The 25,057-nt window shown below is 46.8% G+C and overlaps 1 protein-coding gene across 1 annotated transcript in view; it reads right to left on the minus strand.

Moving 5' to 3' along the window:
• CCDC102A (coiled-coil domain containing 102A) overlaps nucleotides 1-21,928 on the minus strand; it is a 34,553-nt gene extending 12,625 nt beyond the window's left edge. The window contains exons 1-2 of the mRNA XM_083453463.1: nucleotides 21,199-21,928; nucleotides 3,679-4,753 (exon numbers count right to left, since the gene is read on the minus strand). Coding sequence (XP_083309589.1) covers nucleotides 3,679-4,428 — 750 coding nt within the window. The 5' untranslated portion in view covers nucleotides 4,429-4,753; nucleotides 21,199-21,928. The remainder of the gene's footprint in view (nucleotides 1-3,678; nucleotides 4,754-21,198) is intronic.
• Nucleotides 21,929-25,057: the final 3,129 nt, after the last annotated feature.

The raw sequence follows: 25,057 nt of genomic DNA on the forward strand, positions 1-25,057 counted from the left end.
GGAAACTATACTTCAATAAAGACTTTGGTACTTTACTACCGGCTAGCGTTGGTCCTCTGTGAGCTGGGACCAGGAGCCAGCTCTGACACATGGATTTTAAAAATAAAATGCTTTTGGAGGAAAAATCTTTCTGAATATAGTTTTCTGTTTAAGTTACCTTATAGTCCAAAGGCTATTCATCATAAATAAGGATTTATTTTAAGTTTTTATGTGTGCTAAAACTCATTCTAACTTGTTTTTTTTAATGTTTAACCACATCAGTTAACAAACATGGGTACATATGCTATAATGTTATTGTTTTAGTTAAATAAATTGTTTAAATTGTTATGATGGAAATGATTATATTTCCTTCCAATAAGGTGCAGCAGAAAAGTTGTCCAAACGTATACAGTTAACTTACTGGTATTAAACCTCACAATAATTTCATAATTATCTGTCTATGTATTTCTAATAGTATAACCAAATCAGTAATTTTTGACATAACTGTAAAAACTACTCTGAACATTTATTATTCCAAAAATAAAACCTTCATCTGGTTGTAAATATTAAGATTATACCAGCAAGAATGAGTCTTTCCTTAAAAAAAAAGATTTAAATCAAGTCTTACTGACTAGTGACTCAAATCGTGATTTAAATCGATTTAATTTAAATCAAATCCACCCTGTTCATTCCCCATATGAGACGTGACGGTCAATCGAGACAACCTCCTCAGACCCACGGAAAAAGACCTACTGGATCAGAGACTGTAACATGTATTATAAACAGGCTCTAAAATGTTGTGCTTTTTTCCAATACAGATGAGAGACTAGCTGCAATTGTTTTTTGCGTTTTAAATTATGTTTATTATATATGAAAAAGCAATAAAATGCTTTTTTGAAATGACAAAGTCACACAGGGCTTGACAGCTGATTACCAGAGTGCAGGTTTCGACTCCCACTCTCACCTTACCCTGAGGACAACCCTGGATTACGGCTAAGCCTGTGGGTGGCTTAGCGGCAACCCTGGCCAGGAACGAACCGCTGACTCCAGGGCTGGAACATCAGAGCTCGCTCTCCTCAGGGAAAGCTGCTTCCGCCTCTCTGAGAGAAGTGAGCGGAACTTGTTTTGGTCCTCCAAATCAATGAGTTCTGGAAAAGCGAGGCTTGCATAGAAGGATTTCTGCTCTAGACATGCACAGCAAGGTGAAACACACAAGTAAAACAGGATATGGGCAGATATTAATGATCGCTTCATGATCTTATAATGGCTTTTACTTAGTTGGCGGTTTATAAACAAAGCAAAGCAATGTGCATGGGAGAAACTGGAGGGGGCTATTATGATTTTTCTAGTGAATGTTGCCAGTTGCCAGGAAATCCACTTACTAATGTTATGCTAGTGCGGCCTTTACCAACCTGGTGCCCTCCAGATGTTTTGGACTGCAGTTGCCATCAGCCCCAGTCAGCTCTGCCAAAAGAACTATAAGACACCAGGTTGGCAACGGCTATTCTAGCATGTTCTACATGCCTCAGTGTATTCTTTAGGTATATGTTTATTGTTGGAAAGTGACATACAAACAAACAAACAAACAAACAAACAAACTGACAATGCCGATCAGATCAGGGGCCATTAATTATTAATTATCTATAATTTCTTGTGTAAAACACACAAAAAGCATTTGTTTCCAAGCAGCTGCTCCTGTGCTATTGGCTGAACTGCTGTGATGTCACAGAATATTCACGAACATTCTATCTGCAAAGAAGGAATCATTGAACTTGAAAGTGTTGAAATTCTGTAAAGGAATAAAAGTTTGCTAGGAGGGAAAACTTCACACAGAATCTATGTGCTGCGTAGGGGACAGAGAAGGAGGGGGAAGGGAAAAGCTCTATTCAAGACTTGCAGTCACATGTTGGGATGGGATGGCAACTCCAAACCGTGGTTTCAAGGACAGGAAATGAGCCACGGTCTCCCTTGCGCCCTTTTCCTCTCTCTCCAGCACACCTTCATTTTCAATTTATCATAAAACATAATTTGCCATGGAGAATGTCTGAAGCTCAGTAGCAGTGCATCTCCTTTGCACGCAGAAGGTTCCAGGTTCAATCCTTGCTTATCTCCAGGGAAGGCTGGGAGAGACCCCTGCCTTAAACTGTAGAGAAGTCCTGCCAGCCTGTGTAGTCAACACTGAGTTAGACAGTTCAATCATTTTGACTGTATAAGGCAAAATAAGCTTCCTATATAAGCTTCCTGTGTCCCTGCATCTGAATCAACCATGGTTTCCAATGTCCTCCAAACTGGAATTGAAATCCCACCTCAAACCATGGTTTGCAATTCAGGTTCGCAAGTGCAACTGATAGTTACAGATTTGGACATCATGGCAATCGGAACAAAACAATGGCGAGTGAAGCTGTGCAAGAAAGAGAGAGAACCTAAGGATTATTTCTGGTATTTCACACAATGACTGGAGGATTGCCTGAACTAGGCAATTTACTCAATGAAACCTGCCAAATCATCATCTAAGAGTGTTTAGTATAAATATAATGAAATGCGAAGGTGAATGAGTTGCCCATTAGCCCTGATTGCAACTCTCTGCCCAAAGTGCTGTGCTTGGCCAGTAAAGCCAAGACGCCATAGAGTGATTCCATCGTCCTAGAGCACAGGCAACAGGGAGGAGTTTAGCAAATTGTAACTACTCTGAAGACAACAAATTGCTCTTTCCTCTATATTCTGCATATGTGAAATTATCTTCTCAGCCATCAGCTCCCATCGGCCTCTGCCTTTGAGTCCAAGCAATTTCCTTTAGATGTGCACCAGCTGGCTCTTTATGGGAGCCAAAATTCCCATCCCTGCACTTTCTCACAGCAAAACGCCTCATTATTTTGCACTTCAGTTGCTTTGTAAAAGCCTCCTCATCCCCCCCAAAAAATATTCAGTTTTTTGGGAGGGGAAACAAAAAGGCCAGAGATGTTCAAGGCAAGCAATTCAAGGCAATCCAGAGGATTGATAAAAGCAAAAGATAAATGAGGGTCTGCAAAGACTTTTCTCTGGCTTTCTGTGAAGATGCTGGGTTTTTAGAACCCCCAAAGAAATTTGTACACCCACAAAAATGTCTTGCTCTACTTGCTTGTATTTCAGTAAATCAAGATATAAAACAGGAAAAGTATTTGGATACCAGAAGTTGGTGTGGCTTGTTGTGCTAAACAAGAGGAAGTAAACTGACAGGTTAAATGACTGCTGACAATTATCCTGGCTGGCCCCACTTTCCATGCGACCTCCTCAAGGCCTCCCTGTCATGCATGGAGAAGATTGCCACCTTTTAAAACAGCCCTTGCACCTTAAATATGCAGAGTGGAGTTAACTGAAGCTGTTTCTGGCACTGAAATAACTGGTGCGAAAAGCTCCACCTGTTCAAGTTCTGAATTCCAGGCTGCTCTTATTTACTGAGAATTGCTCACAAGGAACTTTGGCAAGGTTGTGCAGTTGAAACTTTGCACTTGCTTGGTGCAATTACTGGGGCACGAGATAAACACACAGGCCTTTCCCCTAGCCCTACAATGGCCGTTCTCCCCTATAAGTAAATAAGCCATCTCTTTCTTCAGAACCATGAGGTCTGGAACCCTGATTTGTTTTCAGTGGAAGGGCTGCAATTCAGGGACAGAGCATCTTGCGCCATGTGCAAGAGGTCCCAGGTTCAACCCCCAGTCAGGGCTGGGAGACACTCTCACTTGAAATCCCAGAGTGTGGATAATATTGTACGAGATGGACCAAATGGATTGGTATGAGGCAGCTTCCTCTATCCCTATGAGTCCTCCGTATGAAGCAGGCCACTCGTGCCCCGATCCCCCTACTTACCTTGTTTTTTGGCAGCCTCTCAGACCCCACATCCCGCACGGGCTCCTGCTCTGGGGAGGCCTCGCTCTCCTTCTCAGACGCGACTCGGTTGTCCAGCTCCTTCTCCTTCTCCCCTTTGCCCTCTCCCTTCAGCCGGGCCACCTCTTTGCCCAGCTGCTCGTTCTCATTCAGCACCTCCTGCCTCTCCCGCCTCAGGCCGGTCAGCTCCTTGGTCAGGGTCTCCAGTTTCTGGCGCAGCTGGCGCACCTCCTCTCGGGCCTTGTTGCGCTCGGCGCGCACCTTGCTCCACTTCTCCCGCCAGTTGGCGGTGCAGTCTGACCACCAGCGCATCGTCTTCTCCATCTGGGCGGCTCTGGCCCGCGCTTCCTCCAGCTCCCGCAAGCGCAGCTCCTCCCGGCTCTCCCAGTCCCCGTCCAGGCAGCCGGCGCTCAGCAAGGGGAGCTGTGGTGGGGGGCCGGGTGAAGGAGTGCCACTCTTTGGGGTGGCGGGCAGGGAATCAGAGAGGCTCATCCTTTCGGGCTGAGGGCTGCCCAGGATATTGAGCAGGCTGCTCTTGGAGAGCTGGGGTGAATCGGCCAAGTGGGAGTTGGCGTTCTGGCTCATTTTGTGTCCGGGACGTGGTCTCAGGTTAATGGCAGTCACCCAGCCTGTTCAAGAGGCGTATGGTGAGGGAGCAGAAGCCGCCATTTTGCTCCCCAGCAAGAGTTGTTTTCTTCTTTGCCCCAAGGAATTCTTCAACTGTACACACTCAGGCCAGCATGACCGAGGCCACACCACCTTCCCTCTCCAAAAATTACCTCATAGAAAGCCAAGCATGTTGGAGCCAGACGTCCAAAGAGAATGTTATTGGTGCTTCTGGGCTGAAAGACAACTCTGGCTCCCTCTCAGTGAGTCCAGTGTCACTGTAGAAACCAGCAGATAGAGAGACCTAAATAAATAAGAAAAAGGAATTAAAACTGAATCTACTATTGTGGCCTAAAACACAAGCAATTCTCAGTTGCAGCCTTTCACCATTTGTTATTTCTTCTGCTTTTTTAAGGGAGGAAAAAATGTTACACATCCGCAGGAACATAGGAACATGCCTTATACTGAGTCAGACCATTGGGTCTGTGGAACTTGCGCATGGCGGCATGTGACATCCTTAGCTCTGGTTTTCATTACCGTCTTCCATCACAATGGATGAGGAAATGAGGTGTGTGCACAGGAAAGAATAGAAACTTATGATTTGCATAACGCTTTTCAGGTGCTCAAAGCCCTTTGCGTGTATGGTCTGGTTCAAATCCCTGCTCAGCCATGATGCTCACTGGGTGACCTTGGCTGCCAGTCACTGCCTCTCAGCCTAACCAGCCTCACAGGGTTGTTGTGAGGTTAAAATGGGAAGGAAGAGGGAAGCACGTCCACTACCTTGAGCACATTGGATTAACAGCCTTTCATGTTGCTAGCTTGGGATGTAACAGGCAAATTCCTTTACAGTGGTACCTCGGGTTAAGAACTTAATTCATTCCAGAAGTCCATTCTTAACCTGAAACTGTTCTTAACCTGAGGTACCACTTTAGCTAATGGGGCCTCCCACTGCTGCCGCCACACAATTTCTGTTCTCATCCTGAAGCCAAGTTCTTAACCCGAGGTACTATTTCTGGGTTAGCGGAGTCTGTAACCTGAAGCGTCTGTAACCTGAGGTACCACTCTACATGATGATGTGCTCTTCAATGAGCACAATTTAGCCCTCTTGTTTCTGGCAGCCCCCAACGACAAAGGAAATAAACCTATTTGTGCTGATTGCCTAATGCCTGGTTAAGAGGACATATTATCTTTTGTAAAAAACTTTATTTATTTATTTTACAATCAAGCGGTGTAGAAATTTTATGAAATAAATAAAAAGGATCTCAAGATATGCACACAGAAAAGTGTGGAGATTTTAATCACAGTATGTACCTCAGGTTTTTAAAAATAGCAATAATATGGAGGTCTTAAGCAAGAGAGCTTGATAACCCTCAGTATTACCCCCACCCCACCCCAAAATGGAAACTGATATGGCCCCTCCACATCCAAAAGCACAAGCCTCTATTTTGTCTTTTGTGAAATGCAACTTACAAGATTAGGTTGATAATATTTGCACTCTTAAGTTATTGTAAAATTTATGGGGTTTTGCTTTTTAAAATAAAAATGTTTGTACACATAGATATAGAAATGAACAGAATGGGGGGGGGGGGGAGTAGTGGAACGGGAGAGGAGTGACTAAGGAAAGAGACAGAAAGCACATCCAAGATACATTCCCATCAAGTTCCTCCCACTGACGTGGATGACAAGCAGCAGAATAGCAATTGAAGTCCAGGGCCAAAAAACCGGGCATGTGTGATTGATAATGTCCCAAATGCACACACAGAAAAATAAGATCCAACGGACCTGTGTGCAATAGTCCCTGTCTGGAAGCCAGAGCTGCTAAATCTCACTTGATTATATGAACATCCCCCTGCCTCCCCACACATGCGAAAATGGTTTGAAAGGGTGGTCTCCAAGAGCAGCTTGAAAACGTATATCCCAAACTGCAAAAGCACACAATCATTCCTTGTTTAAATTAATGCAAAGGGGTTCGGTTTGTGTTTTGGCAACAGAGCCTGGAAAGGGATCTACCCCTTTCTCAGAGGAACGTAATGCTGGCGGCAGCAGCAGCAGCAGCAGCAGCAGCAGGGCACAAGGTGACGTCATGTCATTTTCAACTCCTTTTGGAACCTGGCCTGGAAATTGTAGGAAGGAGACGGACTAAATTGGAGGGAGCGGGCGGATGGGGGAGTGGAGGAATAAATTTTTAGCCTGGAAGAAAGGGAACAAACAAAAGCAAGGAGGATAATTGCATTCAGACTGAATGCAAACACACGGAGAGAAACATACATGCAACGGAAATTGGAAACCACAAAGGCACAGACTGAGGCCAGCGGGCCTGCCAAGAGACCGTCATTAAGCAATACCCACACAGTTTCTCCACTGGCCAAAGATAAAATGGATCACTTGCCTTTGGCCTGTGCTTAAAAATAAGGCAGGAGGCATTAGGCAGAGAATGCCTCCTACCTGGGAGGCAAAAATGTTCACTCCCGGTCACATACAGTACGGCAAAACAGGAGTCTTGTAAAGAGTCACAATTTACATAGGCTAAAACATCTTTCTGCATATGAGGCACCAACCTAGCCACTGACGTGAGTTCCTGTGATGCTATGGGATGTTCATGGACATTCCAGCTGCTATGGGGAAACGTGTCAACAATAGAATGCTGATGAACAGAGCGGCTTGTGAGAAGGAAGTGAATATTCAGCTTGCCAAGGCACATTTGGTGGGTGAAGGATACTGTTCCTGGCAACCCTGAGATTACTGGATGGAAGAATGCTTTTAACTGTAACTGTTTTGGACTGTTTTTGATTGCAATTGTTTTTTAAAAACACTATAAACCAGGCATGTCCAAAGTCCGGCCTGGGGCCACTTGCGGCTCCCAGGTTGGTTTCAAATGCCCCCCCCCGGCAATTTTGAAAAAGCAATCTCTTGTGGCCCTCAAGCGCCTGCCCATCAAAGCCATTTCCTTTTTGCAGGTTCGTCATGAGCTCTCCCCTCTGCACAGAGGGCGTGCTGAGCTCCCGCGCCATTAGGGAGTCCCCAGCTGCATGACTCCTTGGGTCGACCAATCTGGTCAGCTGGTGGGGCGTGGCTAAATAAATACTACAGTACACGTTCCAGATGTTGATGCTGCAGCGATGGCGGTGGCAGAGGGGTGGCTGCCGCCTTGACCTCAACCACCATGTTTCCCCTTCCTCCGAGGCTTCTATCTCCTTTCTTCATGAGCCTGGGCAGCCCCTGAGTTGTTGGTTCTTTGGTGGTTGATGGGAGGTTTTGCTTCTGCACGAGTCTGGCAAACCGCTCTGAGCTGAAACATTCCTTCCTCACCCACCCTAGAATGTTTAGTTCACATTGAGTTCATGAAACATTGTATCCTGACCTGTTCTTAATGCATGGTTGACCACATCTATGAATACAATAGTTATGCCCTTTTAAGTTTTGTTATATCAATCACTAGTAATAGTTTAATAAGGAGGTTTTCATACCTGTCCAACTCTGTGTTCCCTTTCCCAACCTTTAATCTATTGATGATTAATGCCTATATGCAACCCTTGCATATGATTTGTGTTAACCAATCAGCAACAAGCACATATGTGGCAATGCTGTAATAATCAGTAAAAGGGACTCTCCGAGACATGCTCGAGAGATGCCTCCCATATGACACTTGTCACTCGTCTGTCGTTTATTTCAACCCAACAGGTGGTGGTGGGGAAGCGGTGCGCAGTGGGTCAGGCATGGAAGGCAGAGAAGGAGGGCTGAGAGTGGCAGTGGCAGCGAGGCTCGGGCAACGTGGTGCCTCCCTTCCCATCGGAGCACCCCCAATCCCATTCCTACTTGCGTGCAAGCAGGAGGGGGTGGGGATCCCTCAGCTGGGAAGGGAGACTTCGCACTGCCTATCGGAGCAGCCCCATCCCAACTCCAACTTGCGTGCAAGCAGGAGGGGACAGGGATCCCATCAGAGCAGCCCCGATCCCACTCCTACTTATGTGCAAGCAGCAGGGGGAGGGGATCCCTCAGTTGCAGTCCAGAAGATCTCTGTTTCACCCTTCGCATTAGTGCAGGCATGTCCCCCCCCCCCCAATTGAGATGAATACATTGTAAAATCCCAGTTAATGTCAGTTGGTCTAAATCAGGTATAAATATATTTGGACACAACAAGTATACCTGGTGTTATGTTCCTGTTCATATGTTGTGAACTTAAAAGTTGACAGACAACCTTTATCACTGTGTAATGTACTTTACAATGTTCCTGACATATATTTCAGCTTTCTGGATTTATTTTTCATCTGGCCTTCAGATATGAAAGGCAGAGTGATTTAACACCTGTATAGATTTGTCATCCATGTGACGAAATGAAAAGTATGCCATTTGCAATAAACTTTGCATAAAATCGTTGCATAAAATTTGCATTCGATTTTAATGATTCTAAGGTCAGGCAAAATGGTCGGGCCATTTTGCCTGACCTTAGAATCACTTCATCAAATCATGCCTCAGGTCTCATGCTATCTGTTGCTGTTGCTGCTGCATGTTGTAGTCTCCATCATCTGGGGCAACAGGTTGACAAAGGCTGCTGTAGAGTCTCAGGAGTTAAAGCCCAGGAAAGGAGATGCCAATAATAATGGAGAGCTTGTTTCATTGAAGTCTGACCACAGTCACTGTTCTCTTCTGTCTCCCCTCAACAATCCTAAAAAAAAGCTCAACAACTTCAATCTTCAATTCTTTGAAAAAAGTTTGGACACCACTGCTATAAACTGTTCTGAAGGTGTTTGCTTTTTCTTTTTGAGTTGTGTGTTTGCTTGCTGCTCTGGGGTCCTTGGGGAGGAAGGGCGGGGGATGGATTCAATACAAAAGAAATTTGTCCCTTGGATGACAGAAACAAGTGATGTCTCCCTGCCAGCATTAACCAGGGGTGATGCCTTGGGATGGGGCAGTTTAGGCAGGGAGTGTTGTGTGATGCTGTTGTCACTTTTAAAAGTGGAATCTATTATTACGTACACAAATCTCCCAGTTAGGAGGGACTGTGTGTTTAAATCATTCATATATGCATGCAATAGTGAAGCTTGTTTCAGAGATGGAGGCACCTTGCCCTGCTCCCACCCTCAGCATTCGCCGCATTTGCCCCAAACCTATCCCAACTCTACCACTTTCTCACCCTCTGCTGCTTCGACTGCTCCACTCTCTTGGCTGCCTAAAGATGATCCAGAGAAATCCTGGGCCCCCTTCCTCCCTCTCACAGGAAGTCTGGCTTGCGTTTACATCCACCCACAAGAAACCAAAAAACAAAACAAGGAAAGATGGAGCCTCTTCCAGACACATCTTTCCAACCCAAATTCCTTGGCTGCCTTTCTCCTTCCCCCAGCCCCAGTCCAGAAGTCTGCTGCTCTCTAGTTACTTAACAGACAAGCAGCTGGAGGCAGAAGCCCCCTAAATGATGACAGGAGACCCTTCCCAGTCTCAAGAGGCTGGCAAATAGGCAGAGATCTGTGAGATCTTCCAAACCCATGCCCTGTTCCTCCTGCCTGGTCCCCTATCGCCCCAGATGGTTTCCAGCAATTCACAGTAATATCTGGGCCCAGCTCTAAAACCATGTGAGAAAGGGCCAATTTGGAGGTTCCACGTGTACTTGGACTGAGATCTGCGAGCTTTCAATCCTGGCTCAAGAGGTGCTCATGGTGGAATGGATGTAAGGGCAGCCTGACAGAGCCACAGGGAGACAGCAAGCCTTGCATTTGCCAGCAAAGGTGCATCAGACTGCGAACTCAGCTGATTTCCTGCATATATGTTCCAAGACTGTGCTGAAAAGCAATTGGCTTTTACACAAGCCGTGGTCCTCCACAGCAACAAGCAGATGTGGCCCTCCAGATGTTTCTTGACTACACCTCCAATTGTTCCTGGCAACGTTAGGCAGGGCTGATGGGATTCCCACAGCATTTGGAAGGCCACAGATTTCTCTATCCCAATTTGTACTTGATATACATTAAAAGTGAATGTCCGAAATAGAGCAGCTGTCGGCGTTGGTATGAAACGGCTGGTAATCTAATGTTGTGAACATCTAAAAAGTCGGAGATTCACCTGTGAGTATCAGCTACATGTGATTGCTAGCATTAGTTGTGTTATGAGAATCATGAGGTCTAAGATATAAAATAAATGTATCAAGCAAACACATACATAAATATATAAACCACATGTCTGAAACAGTACAGGAAAAAGTCCTGAAACCATTTTGTCCCTCCCGAATTGATCTCAAATGTTTCTCTGCAAGGAGGGAAGAAATGAGAAAACCTCCCCATTGTCTGTTTGCTCACAAATCCTGCCTTAAGGGCACATTTAAGATATGAATAGGGCGAGCCTGTGACCTGGACTCAGGAATTAAGTATTTATTATCACAAAAGAATAACCAAGTTGTCCAGGTAAACCCATTAATAGCCAGGTAAACCCATCAACAGCTTTCCTGCCAGACAGGATTCTCTGATGTATGTATGATGTATGGGTGGTGGTGGTCTTGGGCTGCAGGGTGGACAATTTCAAAAGTCTATATAAGGGCTTGCACACCATTGTTCAGGGTCCCTCCTGCCTCCTGCATGTGGTTGTGAGCAACCTGTTGCAACAGTTAATAAAGATCAGGCTTACTAGCTGCTTTGCTTCTCATTATTCTCTGGTTGACCTCTGCTATTTTCTTCTACCGACAGAGAACCTACAAAAGGACTCTATATGGGCTCTTGGGTACCCCATAAGGGAAAAGGAGCATTTTTTTCCTTATTAGTTGCGTAAGGAGAGTTGGGGAAAAATAGGAAAAAATCTTGGGGTGTTCACAAAATTCATCCAGGATGTTCAACATCCCCTACCCGTTGCTACCTAGTATGCTCCTCCCCACTCTCCCACATCTTTATACCCTTTAAAAAAACAAATAGGAAAAGGCTGCTAAGAAAGAGGATGCCTGTTAAAAGGACAGAGAGGTGTGTAAATCACTGGAGGAGACACAGCCAAGAAGGGGGAGCAGTCGGGGGAATGGAAGCCATTCAGGACCTAGCAGATGGCCACAGAGAGACACGCTGGCAGACCAGGAAGGCTTGAAGATGTTGCCAAGAGGGTCTGCTTCAAGGCTGGTTTGACCCAAGACCATCGGCTCATCGGTGCAATGGGGGAGTTTTGCCCAAGTGAAACACTTGCAAGGGTGCAAAGGATTCTGGGGTGTACATCATCATTAATAAGCGACCCCCTCCTCCCTGTGACCATGTTCAGAAACGGGATAGAGTGACTCTCCTATGAGGAAAGGTTGCAGCATTTTTAGTTTACAGAAAAGGCAAGGAAGAGGCGACATGATAGAAGCTTATAAAATTATGAATGACATGGAGAATGTGGATAGAGAAAAGTTTTCACCACTCTCTCATAATGCTAGAACTTGTAAAGGTAAAGGGACCCCTGACCATTAGGTCCAGTCACGGATGACTCTGGGGTTGCGGCGCTCATCTTGCTCTATAGGCCGAGGGAGCCGGCATTTGTCTGCATACAGCTTCCGGGTCATGTGGCCAGCATGAGTAAGCCACTTCTGGCGAACCAGAGCAGAGCACAGAAATGTTGTTTACCTTCCTGCTGGAGTGGTACCTATTTATCTACTTGCACTTTGACGTGCTTTCGAACTGCTAGGTGGGCAGGAGCTGGGACTGAACAATAGGAGCTCACCCCGTCGTGGGGATTTGAACCACCGACCTTCTGATCGGCAAGTCCTAGGCTCTGTGGTTTAGACCACAGCACCACCCACGTCCCTAGAACTTGTAGAAATCCAATAAAGCTGATGTTTCAGGACAGAGGAAAAGAAAGTACTTCTTCACGCAGTACAGTTAGTGTGTGGAACTCAACTTAGATGGTTTTAAAATAGAATTAGTCAAATAATTCATGGAGGAGAGGGCTATCAGTGGCTGCTAGTCATGGTGACTATGTTCTGCCTCCACAGTAACGCTCCTGAATACCAGTTGCTAGAAACCACAGGAGCAGAGAGGGCTCTCATGCATAGAACACAACAGTACTTCTGCACAGTCCCCATGTGTTTTGATGGGGCCTACACAGGACCCTTGCCAGATTTATCATATTTGATAGGTTATGAACAATGGAATCTGGGGCTCCTCTGTGCAAAATTATAGAACGTGGGCTCCTGGGGTGTATACTATGACTGCCAACAAAGCAATCTTTTCCCAGTCCCAGCAGTTCTGATAAATGACTAATCTGTTCCTTCTAATCTTCAAACACCCGAAATCTTCCTTCTCCATGTTGGAGAACAGCTGCCGGGGGCTCCCTGCCTTTGTCCCCTGAGCAAGCCTAGATAAACATGCCTGACCTTTGCCCTCCCACCCAGGGCTCCTGCAGCTAAGAGGGGCCACCACAGCCCAACCATCTTGCAAACACCTCCCTTCCTGCCAAAACACATGCTCTGCTGTTTAGTAGCTTTCAACATTTCACATTAAGCATGCCATTGCTAGCAATTCCTGAAGCGCTTTTTCAGTATGCAAAGTGCTCTGGAACTCTCATCTTATTTGCATCAGGTAGGTAAGGCTGAGAAGAGTATGACATTCCCAAGGCTGTCAAGGTTTCCCATGCACAAAGCAAACAGACTCCATGAGGCTGAGCTGTGGTGGAGCTGCCACATGTGCAGATGTGTGCCAGAAGTGAGAGTGGGGGAGATGAGAGCCCGCCATTGCTTGTTTGCATCTGTTAATCAAAGCAAATGGATGCAGTTTTTAAGTGCTGAAAGGGAGCCACAAGTGGGCATCTCCCCAAACCTCTCAAGATCCTGTAGGAATTTCCTGAGTAAAGTTAATGCCAGCTGGATGGCAAAATCACCCTACAAAGCATGGCATTTCTACAGACCGTGCTCTCCTTTCCACAGAAATACAGGACCTTTTCGTTTAATAAATGCACAACTGTCACTCATTTTTGGAATAGGACCAAGGCCTTTTCTCCCAAGGTAGCATTTTTGTAGCACTTAAAACTGCTGTTATTTCCCCCCTGCAAACACAGATACTGCATAGTCCTTTACAAAAAAGACAATGTAAATGTTAGCATGGGCGCAACCAGGAATTTTGTGGGAGGGGGCAGAACACAATAGAGAGAACCTGAAGGCTTCTACAGGGGAGGGGGCAGAACCTTGAGTTCAATGCTTTTCAATAATATTTCTGGACCTGGGGGTGGCGGTTCCTAGAGCTATGTGCCAATGGTGGGCAGGGCCAGAGGTAGAAGTGGGCAGAGCTATAAATGTAACTCCCCCCCAACAGTTGTCTAATTTTAACATACACACACACCTCTACCCTCCATCCAGACAAGCAAGAAGGATTATGGGAGTTCACGGTCACATTTTAGCCAGGATAGCACCCCCTTATCCCACGGGTTCGGAGAGCAGACATTGCTTCCCCCCTCCTGCCCTTTTAAAGAGAGGGGAAGCTCAGGGCAGGGAGAGGTGAGCTGAGGATGTCTCAAGAGGGGCTTTGGAAATCCAGGCACACCCAGCTTGTGCCGGTTGCCTTCCTTCTTAAGCACCAACTCACCGCCTGCCTAAAGGCATGGTGGTTTAAGCTGGTTAAATAAATCAAACAGGACAGGAGATGCTGACATATTGGTAAGTCTGCTCTGGAAGTGCATCACCTGGGAAGGGCTGAGCTGCTTAATCCTTTTAGGACTTTCTAGGAGGAGAAGGCAGCAGCAGAAGGGAAGAAGTGCCGTATTTTTTGCTCTATAAGACTCACTTTTTCCTTCCTAAAAATTAAGGGGAAATGTGTGTGCATCTTATGGAGCGAATGCAGACTGCGCAGCTATCCCAGAAGCCAGAACAGCAAGAGGGATTACTGCTTTCACTGTGCAGCAATCCCTCTTGCTGTTCTGATTTCTGAGATTCAGGATATTTTTTTTCTTGTTTTCCTCCTCCAAAAACTAGGTGCGTCTTGTGGTCTGGTGCGTCTTATAGAGTGAAAAATACAGTATTTGGTTCTGAGTGGCAGGGATGGTAGTTGCTCTTGTTTACATAAAAGGAACAAGACGTTGAAGAAACTGAGCCAGGGTCACGGGGGTAATGTTTAGCATGGAAATGTAAGTGCAATATAACCAGGGGCTGCACCCCCTTGCCTAGGATGGTCAGCTGGAGAAGCAGGCAAGGCTTCTGTGCTGTTATTTGCTGTCTGGAAGCTGGAATTCCAGCAGGTGTGACTTGCATTACAGTTATTTTTAACTCCACAATATTTGGGGCTTTTTAATTTAGGAAAAAAGGTGAAGTTCAACAGAGAAGGCAAAGCTGTTTTGTGCCCCAGATACATTGATGGAGTGGCCCTGCATCCCTTCTCTCACCAGCAGCCCAGCCCACGTTGCCCACCACTGGCTTGGATGATGCCCACTGGCATGTGGCCCCAGACTGCCCACCTATCACCGCACATGGCTGCCTAATGTAAGTGGGTTGTAATAGCATCTTTACTGTAGAATCATAGACCTGCAGAGTTGGAAGGGACCCGAAGGAACATCTACTCCAACCCCTTGGCAAGGCAGAAAAATAAATGGCAAAAAGATATATATTAAGATGTGGATCCTAAAAGGCATGTCTGGGAAACAGGTGGATCATGGGTCTGAAAAGGATAAGGACTATTATTAACCTAGCGATACCCTCTGCATTCTAGGGAACACAATCCAGAGCCTCTTGATTGTCACCAGCTCAAAGAGGAGGAAGAAAGAGGCAGAAAAATCAGATCTTTGACCACTCTTGATCACTCAGCATGCTACAAGACAAGGTTTAATATGTTTTTATATGTTCTGTAAGCCACCCAGCGTGGCTGGGGAAACTCAGCCAGATTGGCAGGGTTATTATATTATTATTATTATTATTATTATTATTATTATTATTATTAATAATAATAATAATAATAATATCTCCTCACCTCTACATATTAGTGTTTCTGCTCCATTTTGGGGAGGGTGTGTGTGTGTGTGTGTGTGTGTGTGTCTGTATCTGTGTCTTTTTGCCTTTTGGAAAGGATCCACCAGAGCCACAGAAATTGCGCCGCCCACAGCTCGTCCTAATTGTTTGCAGGCATGCCCATCTGCAGAGAGCTTTGCCCACATGAAAGGACCCCAGTGCTAGCAGCCAGACACCAAGCAGACATTGCAGGAGGGAGGAGGAGGACGGCAGGGGTCTACTCATTTTCAGGGGCGGGATGTCTGCTCATTTTCCACTGAGCCCTTCAGAGGCCCCCAGACTGCCTCCACCAAACTCCACAATGCCAGCTGCTCCCGTCCAAAGGGAACGCGAGAGGGAAGAGTTTTTGGGTTTCTATGCATTTCTGCAGCGCTGCAAAATTCCAGACATGTAAGTCCCATTGATGTGTTCCCTGTTGATGTGTGGGGCCATCATCGCTCAGTAGCAGAGCATCTGCTTGGCCTGCAGAAGTTGTAGGTTCTATTCCAGGCATCTTCAGGTAGGGCTGGGAAAGACCCATTGCTGCTGCCAGTTAGTGTATGCAATACAGAGTGGGATAGACCAATGGTCTCGCTTGGTATAAGGCAACTTCCATGGCTCCTATTTAAATCAGCCCACTGTTTGGAACCATAAGGACGGTGCTGATAACACCACGGTTGCAGGTTCAATCCCCCTATGGGACAGCATTGCAGGAGGTTGTACTAGATTATCCTCAGGGATCCACGTTCCAGATCCACAATTCTATGATTCTATGACTGGAATCTTACTTAATTTTTAAGGCAAGGGCTATAGCTTAGTGGTGGAGCATCTGCCTTGCATGCAAAAAGTCCCAATTTCAATTCTTGCCATATTGAAGGACAGTTGAGAAAGACTCCCTGAAGAGCTGCTGCTGGTCAGTGTAGACAATACTGAACTACATGGTCAAATGATCTGACCCAGTATAAGGCAGCTTTCTATGTCACTCTCTGATTGCTGCGCACAGCCAAAGATGCGGGTCTGCTACTGAATGAGCAATACTGATAGATAACAGCACTTGGTTCTGCATTCCGATGCACACATGGTTTTTGGATAGATGGGGACTTTGCACACCTAGCTGCTGATTATTTTCCTGCCCAGCAAAAAGTAAATGGGCCATAAGGAAGGCTCAGTATCACTGCCGACAACAGCAGAAGAACAAGATCCATACCGGAAATCAAACCTAGCCAATGACCTCAATGCCACTACCTTTCTCCAAGAGATTGGGGGGGGGGGGGGATGCTTCTCTGCCATGGGATCAAGAGACAAAAGCAGGAAGGAAAAAAGGGAGGCACCATGTGGCAGACAACTGCAGCGCAAGAGGGACCCTGGTTTGGCTGGTGCCCAAGCGCATAATGGCTAAACTAGCTGTGCGAACAAAGCATCTTTTCCTATGAGGAAGGAGTCCTTTTCCACAGCTACCCCCCTCCCCTCAACCAGCCCAGGCTTGGCAGCCCCTTTTGCTTATTCCTTTGTCCAAGATGCAAGCAAGATAGTGGGGTAGCAGAGATGGTGGAAACTCCTGAAGATTCTCTAGCCTTTGCAATATCGCAACAGGCAGACAAGAGACTAACACACAAGAGCTGAAACTGGTGTGTTTAACACATAAGGATTGGGGTGGTAGCGGTGTTAGAATTGGCTAGTAACCATGATGGCTATGCTCTGGCTTCACGATCAGAGGCAGTTACACTTCTGAATGTCAGTTGCTGGAAACTGCAGAGGGGAGAGTGCTTTAGCATTTAGGTCTGCTTTGCAGGTTTCCCACTGGGGCATCTGGTTGGCTGCTGTGAGAACAGGATGCTGGACTAGATGGGCATGAGCCTGATCCAGCAGGATCTTCTTATGTTCTTAAAAGCTAAGGAACAGCAGTAGCAAAGGTCTCTCCCTGCCCCCACTCTGCTCTGCTCAGGACTCAGAAAACATGCAGCTACTGAAATATCATTTTTTTATATAGTTATCAAAGATAAGAGTTGGCCAGTCCTCTCATAATATAGTACCTGGCCACCCTATTATCGGGGCATCATATATGCCTTAGGCCAGCCTGGTGCCCTCCAGATGCTTTGGACTACAACTCCCATCAAGCCCAGCCAACACATCTGGGGCTGATGAGAGTTGTAGTCCAAGGCATCTGGAGGGCACCAGGCTATTCATTTATTTGATCTCTTACTTCTCTTTCTCCATATAGTCCCAGGGTAGGTTACAACAATATTAAAATCAGTTAATTTAAACAATGTACAGTAAGAATAATAGGTTGGGTCCTAATATTTATATGTATTTCAGATGCCAAAGGATCCTAATATTTCTATACTGTATATTTCAGATGCCAAAGGCCAGAGTAAAGAGGTACTCCTTCAGCTTATGACGGAAACTATAAGGTAACAGCCATACCTCTGTGGGGATGGAATTTCACAGCTTAGGGGCAGCCAGGTAATGCCCTTTCCTGGTCTTCATCTGCCAATAGTCTGAGGCAGCAGAAATACCATGAGGGTCTCTCTGTTGATCTTAACACCCAAGGGGGTCTCTGTAGGGAAGGTTGGTGAAGAACAGAATAGCTATTTTAAAAAGGCATTAACTATAGAATTCCTTTTCCTAAGCAGATTCTGTTTTGTTTTCAAGGAAAGCTTCTAGGCCTTACAGCTGCCTGATGGTTTGTGGTCAATGCCTAGGAAAAGCCAAGCAGCCAGAGGAATCCCTGTATATGCTTTGCAGGGCTCTTTCTCATCCCCCCTGACTAGCAGCAATGCAGGTGGGAGAAATCAGAAAACAAATCTGCATAATTTATAAAGGTCACAAAATGCAGCTTCTAGTTGCTAGTCGAGAAACTGAGGCAGGATTTGTGGGTCTCCCTGTTCCCACTGCCAGTGGAAGAACCCAGGTCATGCTCAGCAGCCATAGCCATAGCCATAGGGCATCTGTGGCAGAGTGTGACTGACCCCTGAATGCATGGGTTCTTCAAATACTTCTGCGGGGGCTTCTGTGCATTTCATAGGCTCCCCTCTGCAGTGCGCCTCTTGCTTCCAAGAGCTGAAATTAACTCAAGCTCCTGAAGGATTTGCAACCAGAGTGGAGCAGCCAACAGCTCTGCCAAGCTGGAAAAGTCTCCAGGAAACCTTAATGGGAGGGTGCTGGAGAGTCTTAATTGGATAAGTACAAGGCATGGAGGACGGTCAGCCCACCGCTGTCAAGGCAGCCTAATTGCCTAAACCCAATGTATGTACCGCAACAAACAGGAATCAAGGAGGCAGGAACCTGCTGCTGGACGTGGCTGCCGTGATGATGCTCTTGAGTCCTGCTATATCAGAGGTCTGTGATACTCGGGAGGGATGCTAGATGCTGCTGTTCTTCTTAGGTCCTGGTTGTGGACCTGGGGCACCTGGTTGGCCAGTGTGAGAACAGGATGCTGGACTAGATGGGCCATGGACAACAGGCTGGTGCAATAGGCTCTTTTTATGTTCTTGCTGTTTTTATTTTTCATTGTGTTTTTTATGGACCAACTGTTATTGCAACATTTTATGTAGAGCGTTTTGGGAGCCCTTGGACCACAGAACCGCATACAAGTATTCCCAAATAAATGCAGCACAATGTTCCAGAAGGAATTCGGAGAGGCACAGCTTGTAGCACAGAGGAACAAAGACCAGCACCTCCTGCAATTTCTTCTCTGGCACAGCTATAAATAACATTTACAGGAGTCCTCATCCAGGGGCTGATCTAGTGGCAGGTGCCCCAAGGGATTCTTTTTTTTATGTATGCCTTATCTGTTGTACAGGTCAGGTTTTTTTGTCCTTATGTATAATTTATGCTCATGTGTTTTTGTTTTGCGACAGCCTGCATTTGAGTTGCCTTATTAATAAATTTGAATGTGATTGTCTGAGGTGCTGGGCTGAGAAAGTGCCTGTCACGAACTACCGGCACACAAATTTATTGTCTTATGTGATGGGGACAAAGTATGCATGAAAACGCTGCACTGGAGCCTTGAAATGGGCAGAAAAAATGGCAATAAAAATAGAATGTCAAGAGTTGAATAAATGACAAGCTGCTGATTGAGTTTGCATCCACATATATATGTGGGGAGGCTAAATGATGTTGCATCGGGGTCACCCCACACTTCCCACAGGTATCTGGTTGGCCACTGTGAGAACAGGATGCTGGACTAGAAGGGCCATTGGCTATTCTTATGTTCACCATCCAGTGCATCTTCATGTCACATTTCTTATCACATAAAGTCCAAACTTTGGGGGAGGTGACTCTGTTGCATAAGGCCTCCCAATCAATGCTGCTTGTACAACCTGAATTTAGGAACATAGGAAGCTGCCTTATACCACATCAGATCATTGGCCCAACCAGCTCAGCCTTGTCTACCCTGAATGGCAGCTGCTTTCCAGGATTTCGAACATGGGTTTCTCCCAGCCTTACATGGAGATGCTGAGAATTGAATCTGGGGCCTTCTGAACGCAAACCAGATTCTCTACCACTCGGCTAAATCTGTGACCAAAGATGCATCTGGTCCACCAACACATTTACACCAAGTCAGACCATTAGTTCATTCAGCTCAATACTGTTGACACTCATGGACTGCCTAAACCCTTATATCCCAGCTTGACCACTGAGATCACCTGCAGGAGCATTTCTGGTCCTTCTTAGAGTTGGTGAGGCTCGTTTGACAACAAGAAGAAACCAAACCCTGTCCTGCCTGGGGAGATTCAGCAGACATCTTCTGTGCCAACTTTTAAACACTTGCTGAACACTTTTTTATCCTGCCAGGTCTATGTAGGCAATTAAGAGTACATCTCCCACAATGGTCTACTGATCTTAGCTTCTAGCTTTGTTGTTTTCAACTTTTCGTGCTTTTATTATATGGTTTCATCTTACTTTTACTGTTGTAAACCACTTTGATACATTTTGGTGATATAGTGGTATATATAAATATAAGCAAACTGGCAGCAGCTCCAAACACTGAAGTCTCTCGCAGTGAACCTGGGACCTTCAGGCATACAAAACATCAGCTCTAACACTCTCAAGTATTGGAACCTCAAGTATTGGCAAAAATACCGAGACTTCAGCATCTGCTTCAGCCTCCCCTCCAAAGCCACACATGAGTCACCCCTTTCCCTCCGACTTGAACTTTCCAAAAAGAAAAGTCCTTCTCCAGGGCTGTGGGCCGATTACACAACAAACCCCACGAGCCCCTATCTTCGGCTCAGCTGCAGGGACAAGGCTGCAAGCGCCGCTGCCACTCACCCATTCACACTCCCCCGGCCTTGCCCGTCGGCTCTCCCATTGGCCGAGAGCGCCTTCTTTGGCTACATTCGTTCCCAGGCGCCAACCTCTCATTGGCCGGCGCCGTCCTCCCGCCCGACCATTGGCCGAGGAGAGTGACCACCTAGGGCGCTTCTCCCCATTGAGAAGCGCCGCCAGCCCTCCCGGCATTCCAAACGCCCCCCTCCCCGCATAGCTGGGCCGGCCCGGACAGGCGACGGCGCTTGCCCGCCCTCCCCAAGCGCTGCGCCTTGGAAACCTCTCCAAGCGCGCGGGCGGCTCTTCCCGGATTCCCTCCCGCCCCGCTGCAGGCACAGGGCAGAGAAAGTCCGGGGGGCTACTTTTTCTGGGGGTAGGGAGAGAAGCGACCCCTCCGCAAGAGCCCACCCGCGAGCGCAGCGTCGAGACTTGCCGGGGATGCATATGGAGGATGACCGCGCCTTCCCTCCCCGCCTCCCTTCCCGCCAGGACGAGGAAAGTGGGGGTGCCTATCCTCCCCGCCCCGCTTTCGGGCGCCCCATTCCCATCCCCGACTTGTCCCTCACCTCGGCGGCCCCCGATGGCGCCTCGGCTCGGGCTCGCGCTTTCCGTCCGCCTTGCTGCCGTGGCTCGGATTGCCGCTGCCGTCGCGGCTCGAGGAGAGGGAGAACTTTTTAGTCTCCTCCCCTTCGGAGTTGAAGGAAACACGGGGGGAGACGGAGGGGGGCTTGGCGTTGTCTGGGAAGGCTGAGCCAGGAGCAGGTAGAAGGCGAGGGAAGGGGCGCCTTCACACATGACGCTGCGGCAGGGTCGAGTTTAAATAAACGAGGGGGCTTCCAGATTAATTTTTTGGGGTAAGGGGAGGGACTGACTGCAAATAGGTCCTTGGCAACCGTTTCTTTTCTTTTTACTTCCCTGGTGCTTCGCTGGCGGGTATTTACAGTATTGTAGAATGGGTGCTCCTCAGGTCTGGAGATTTTTCAAAGTGCCGACAAGATTGCCAGCCTCTTGGGGGTAGTCTTCTCATTTATGATATCTTAGCAACCAGTTTATAGCACCAAACTATCTGGGTCGTGATGAAGGCCATGCTCTGGGGAGTTTGTGTAAAAGAAAATGTTTTAAAACAACAACTCCGAACAAGCAATTTCCTTGGTATTACCGGAATATGAGAGGACTGTCAACTGAAACGTACAAAAAAAGTAGAAGGACGTTGACTATGGAAATTAACCAAACAATTGTGGACCTGTTATATGTTAAACTGATTTTTTTTAAAAAAGTTTGATGGAGAATTAAATACACTTCAAAATATATTTGCATAGAGTGTGTTTCATTCTGTTTCTTCCTTTACACATCTTCCTATCCAAATTAAAGACTTCTTACATGTATGACCATGGGCGTGGGGGGGGGGCAGTTGCCTCCCCAATCAAGTAAAACAATAGAAGTACTTAACTAACTGACCAATCACATCGGTTCTGCCCCCACAACAAAAATATTTGCTATGTCCATAGTGACCATCTCCCTATGTGAGGAGGGCCAAAGATACTTAGATAACAAAATCAGAGGAGGTAAAAAGAGTGATCTAAAGCTTGTGCACCTTGGAATGCTATTCCCAAGCATGGATGGAATTGGGCTGCATGGCTCCTACCTCTGCCACCATCACTTAAGAGGAAGCCCTGATGGTGTGGAAGAGGAGTCACTTCTGGGTAACCTGTGTGTGGGACCAAGCTGCAGGGACTTGTGGCACACCAGATGCTTAAGCCAAGCTGAAAGCAATCTCAGGTATGCCTACTCAGGAGTAAGCACCATTGACTTCAAATGGGGATGGCTTCAGGTAAATGTATTGCATTGCAGCAACAGCTGTGTGCACATCATACAGTTAAAACACACGGCTTCCCCCAAATAATCCTGGCAACTTCGCTATCTCTTGTGATAGCACTATCTCTGTGAGGGTAAACTACAGGTCCCAGGATATAAATGTAAAAACAAATATTTATTTGGGTAATGTCCAGCCACTACTGATACTGGTGGGGCATGGTTTAACCATCTGCATAGCTATGTTTTCAGTTTCTGCTCTAGGTTTTGGAGGGTCTTTGGGCAAGACAGGTTGCAATGGGGGAAGAGAAGGTAAGAGGAGCCTGGTGGGTCAGGCCAGTGGCTCCTCTAGTTCGTTCAGCATCCAACATCCAACATCCAACCAGCATCACAGTGAGCGACCACTGTAGGAAACCTGCAAGCAGGACCCAAGCATAAGCCTCCTGGGCTTTGCAGCAACTGGGATTCAGAAGTATTGCTGCCTCCAAATGTGAAGGCAGAGCATAGCCATCAAGGTTACAAGAAGGGGCAGGTCCAGGGGGCTCTTGTCCATGGGACCCCAGGTGTGGTTTGCACCTTCACAGCTAGGCTGCCCCAGTTTTGCTGGATCATGCCAATAATACACTGAAGCACTCTCTATTTCTCATTTGTGTGTGTTTGTTACACACACTCTCTATATATGTCTAGCAGCTGCTTGGCCAGGCAACATCATTCCAAGAGAGCGATGCTTTTGTCATTAACAAGAGAAGATTTATGAACTGTATTTGGCAGCGTTCTAGGGATTGTGTGTGTATGCGGCAGTTATAGCATTTTTCTGGAATGCTATTATGGAAACAAAACTCCTATATGAAACGGTTGAGCCGAGTATGTTTAGCCTGGAGGAGAGAGGATTAAGAGGGAGACATGGTAGCAGCCTTTAAATATCTGGAGGGCTTTTCTCACGCAAACAATGGAGCGGGCTGCTTCTCTGGAGAGCTGGGCTAGAACCAATGGGTGGAAATGACCAGGGAAAGCAGGTTGTAGTTAAACTTGAGGGGAAACGTCCCAACCTTGAGGGTTGGTTGAAAGTGGAACAGTCCTATGCCTGTGCGTTTTGGAAAGTGATGGGCTGCCCTTCACTGGAAACATCTGAGCAGAAGTTGGATGGCCACTTGTCCCGGTGCTGTAATTGTAAGGTTCCTGTGCTGAGCAGTGGGCTGGACTAAGAGAAAACCCATATGACTTTTCCGAGGAAAAACTACCTGCCCATCTGTCTACTTCCAAGCAGTGATGGCTGGTGCCCATTCAGGCTAGTGGGGTGGATAGCATGGAGACCAACAGATGAGGGAGCCGGGGTCAGTGACAGGCAGAGCCAACTAATTTTGCTTTATCCCCTTTTAACTGCTGAATTTTACAAAGGCAACACTGAGACTAAGGAGGAAGCTGAAAGCCAAGGCCTGAAAACACCTGGACTAGTTGTAAGTACCAAGGCAGGCAGGTGGGGGCTGGCTGCTCCCCTCCCCATTTTAATAGTGTCACCCATAGTTTGCAAGACAACAGTGCTCTGTTTTGCTGTAGTTAAAGGTAAAGGGACCCCTGACCATTAGGTCCAGTCGTGGCCGACTCTGGGGGTTGCGGTGCTCATCTCACTTTATTGGCCGAGGGAGCTGGCGTATAGCTTCCAGGTCATGTGGCCAGCATGACTAAGCCGCTTCTGGCAAACCAGAGCAGCGCACGGAAACGCCGTTTACCTTCCCGCTGGTGCGGTACCTATTTATCTACTTGCACTACTTTGACATGCTTTCGAACTGTTGGTTGGCAGGATCTGGGACCGAGCAACGGGAGCTCACCCTGTCACGGGGATTCGAACCACCGACCTTCTGATCGGCAAGTCCTAGGCTCTGTGGCTTAATCCACAGCGCCACCTGTGAGCAAAAGGAGGAAAGCCTCAACTTTGGGGTTGAGCACATGTACATTGAACATGAAGTCCCAACCTCTGAGATTCAGTTCATAGGAAGCATCGCTGATTCTCTTGGCAAGTTTCAGTAACGCTGGTCCAGTATGCAGAACGGAGAGGCAATTGTATCAACAGATAACTATTTTGGTTGTCTCGCCCAGTCCCTGCTGACTGTTCCTCTGGCTGCTCTCACTGCTTCACAGTCTGCAAGAGAATACTCAAATTAGTTGTGTCATTTCTGCATTTCTATTATAGGGACCTAGGAAGCCAAGTCAGAACTACCAGTCTACCTAGTTCACATTGTCCACTCTAGCCTTTCCCAATTCCATTTGTTTTGGACTGCAACACCAGTCAGCCCTGGCCAGCACAGGGGTTGTAGTCCAAACCACCAGGAGGACACCAAGTTGGGGAAGGCTGCTCTACACTTATGGGCCTTTTGTCCCACCCCCTGACTAGCAAAATCAGACTTGCGCAGAATGGAAAAAACAAACTTGTTCAGTTGCACAGTTTTATATTCCAGTGGCAGATGCTTTCCCCCCTTACTATAAAATTTATTCCAGTGAGACATAGTTATGTATTTTCTTATTGTACCTTATATATGTATTTCATTACTAATCTGTTATTCGTTGGTTTGTGGCTTATTTTGCATGTTTTATTGAGGGACCTCCTCCTTTGGT

This window comes from Podarcis tiliguerta, assembly GCF_965153285.1.
Source record: "Podarcis tiliguerta genome assembly, chromosome: 8".
Classification (NCBI taxonomy): domain Eukaryota; kingdom Metazoa; phylum Chordata; class Lepidosauria; order Squamata; family Lacertidae; genus Podarcis; species Podarcis tiliguerta.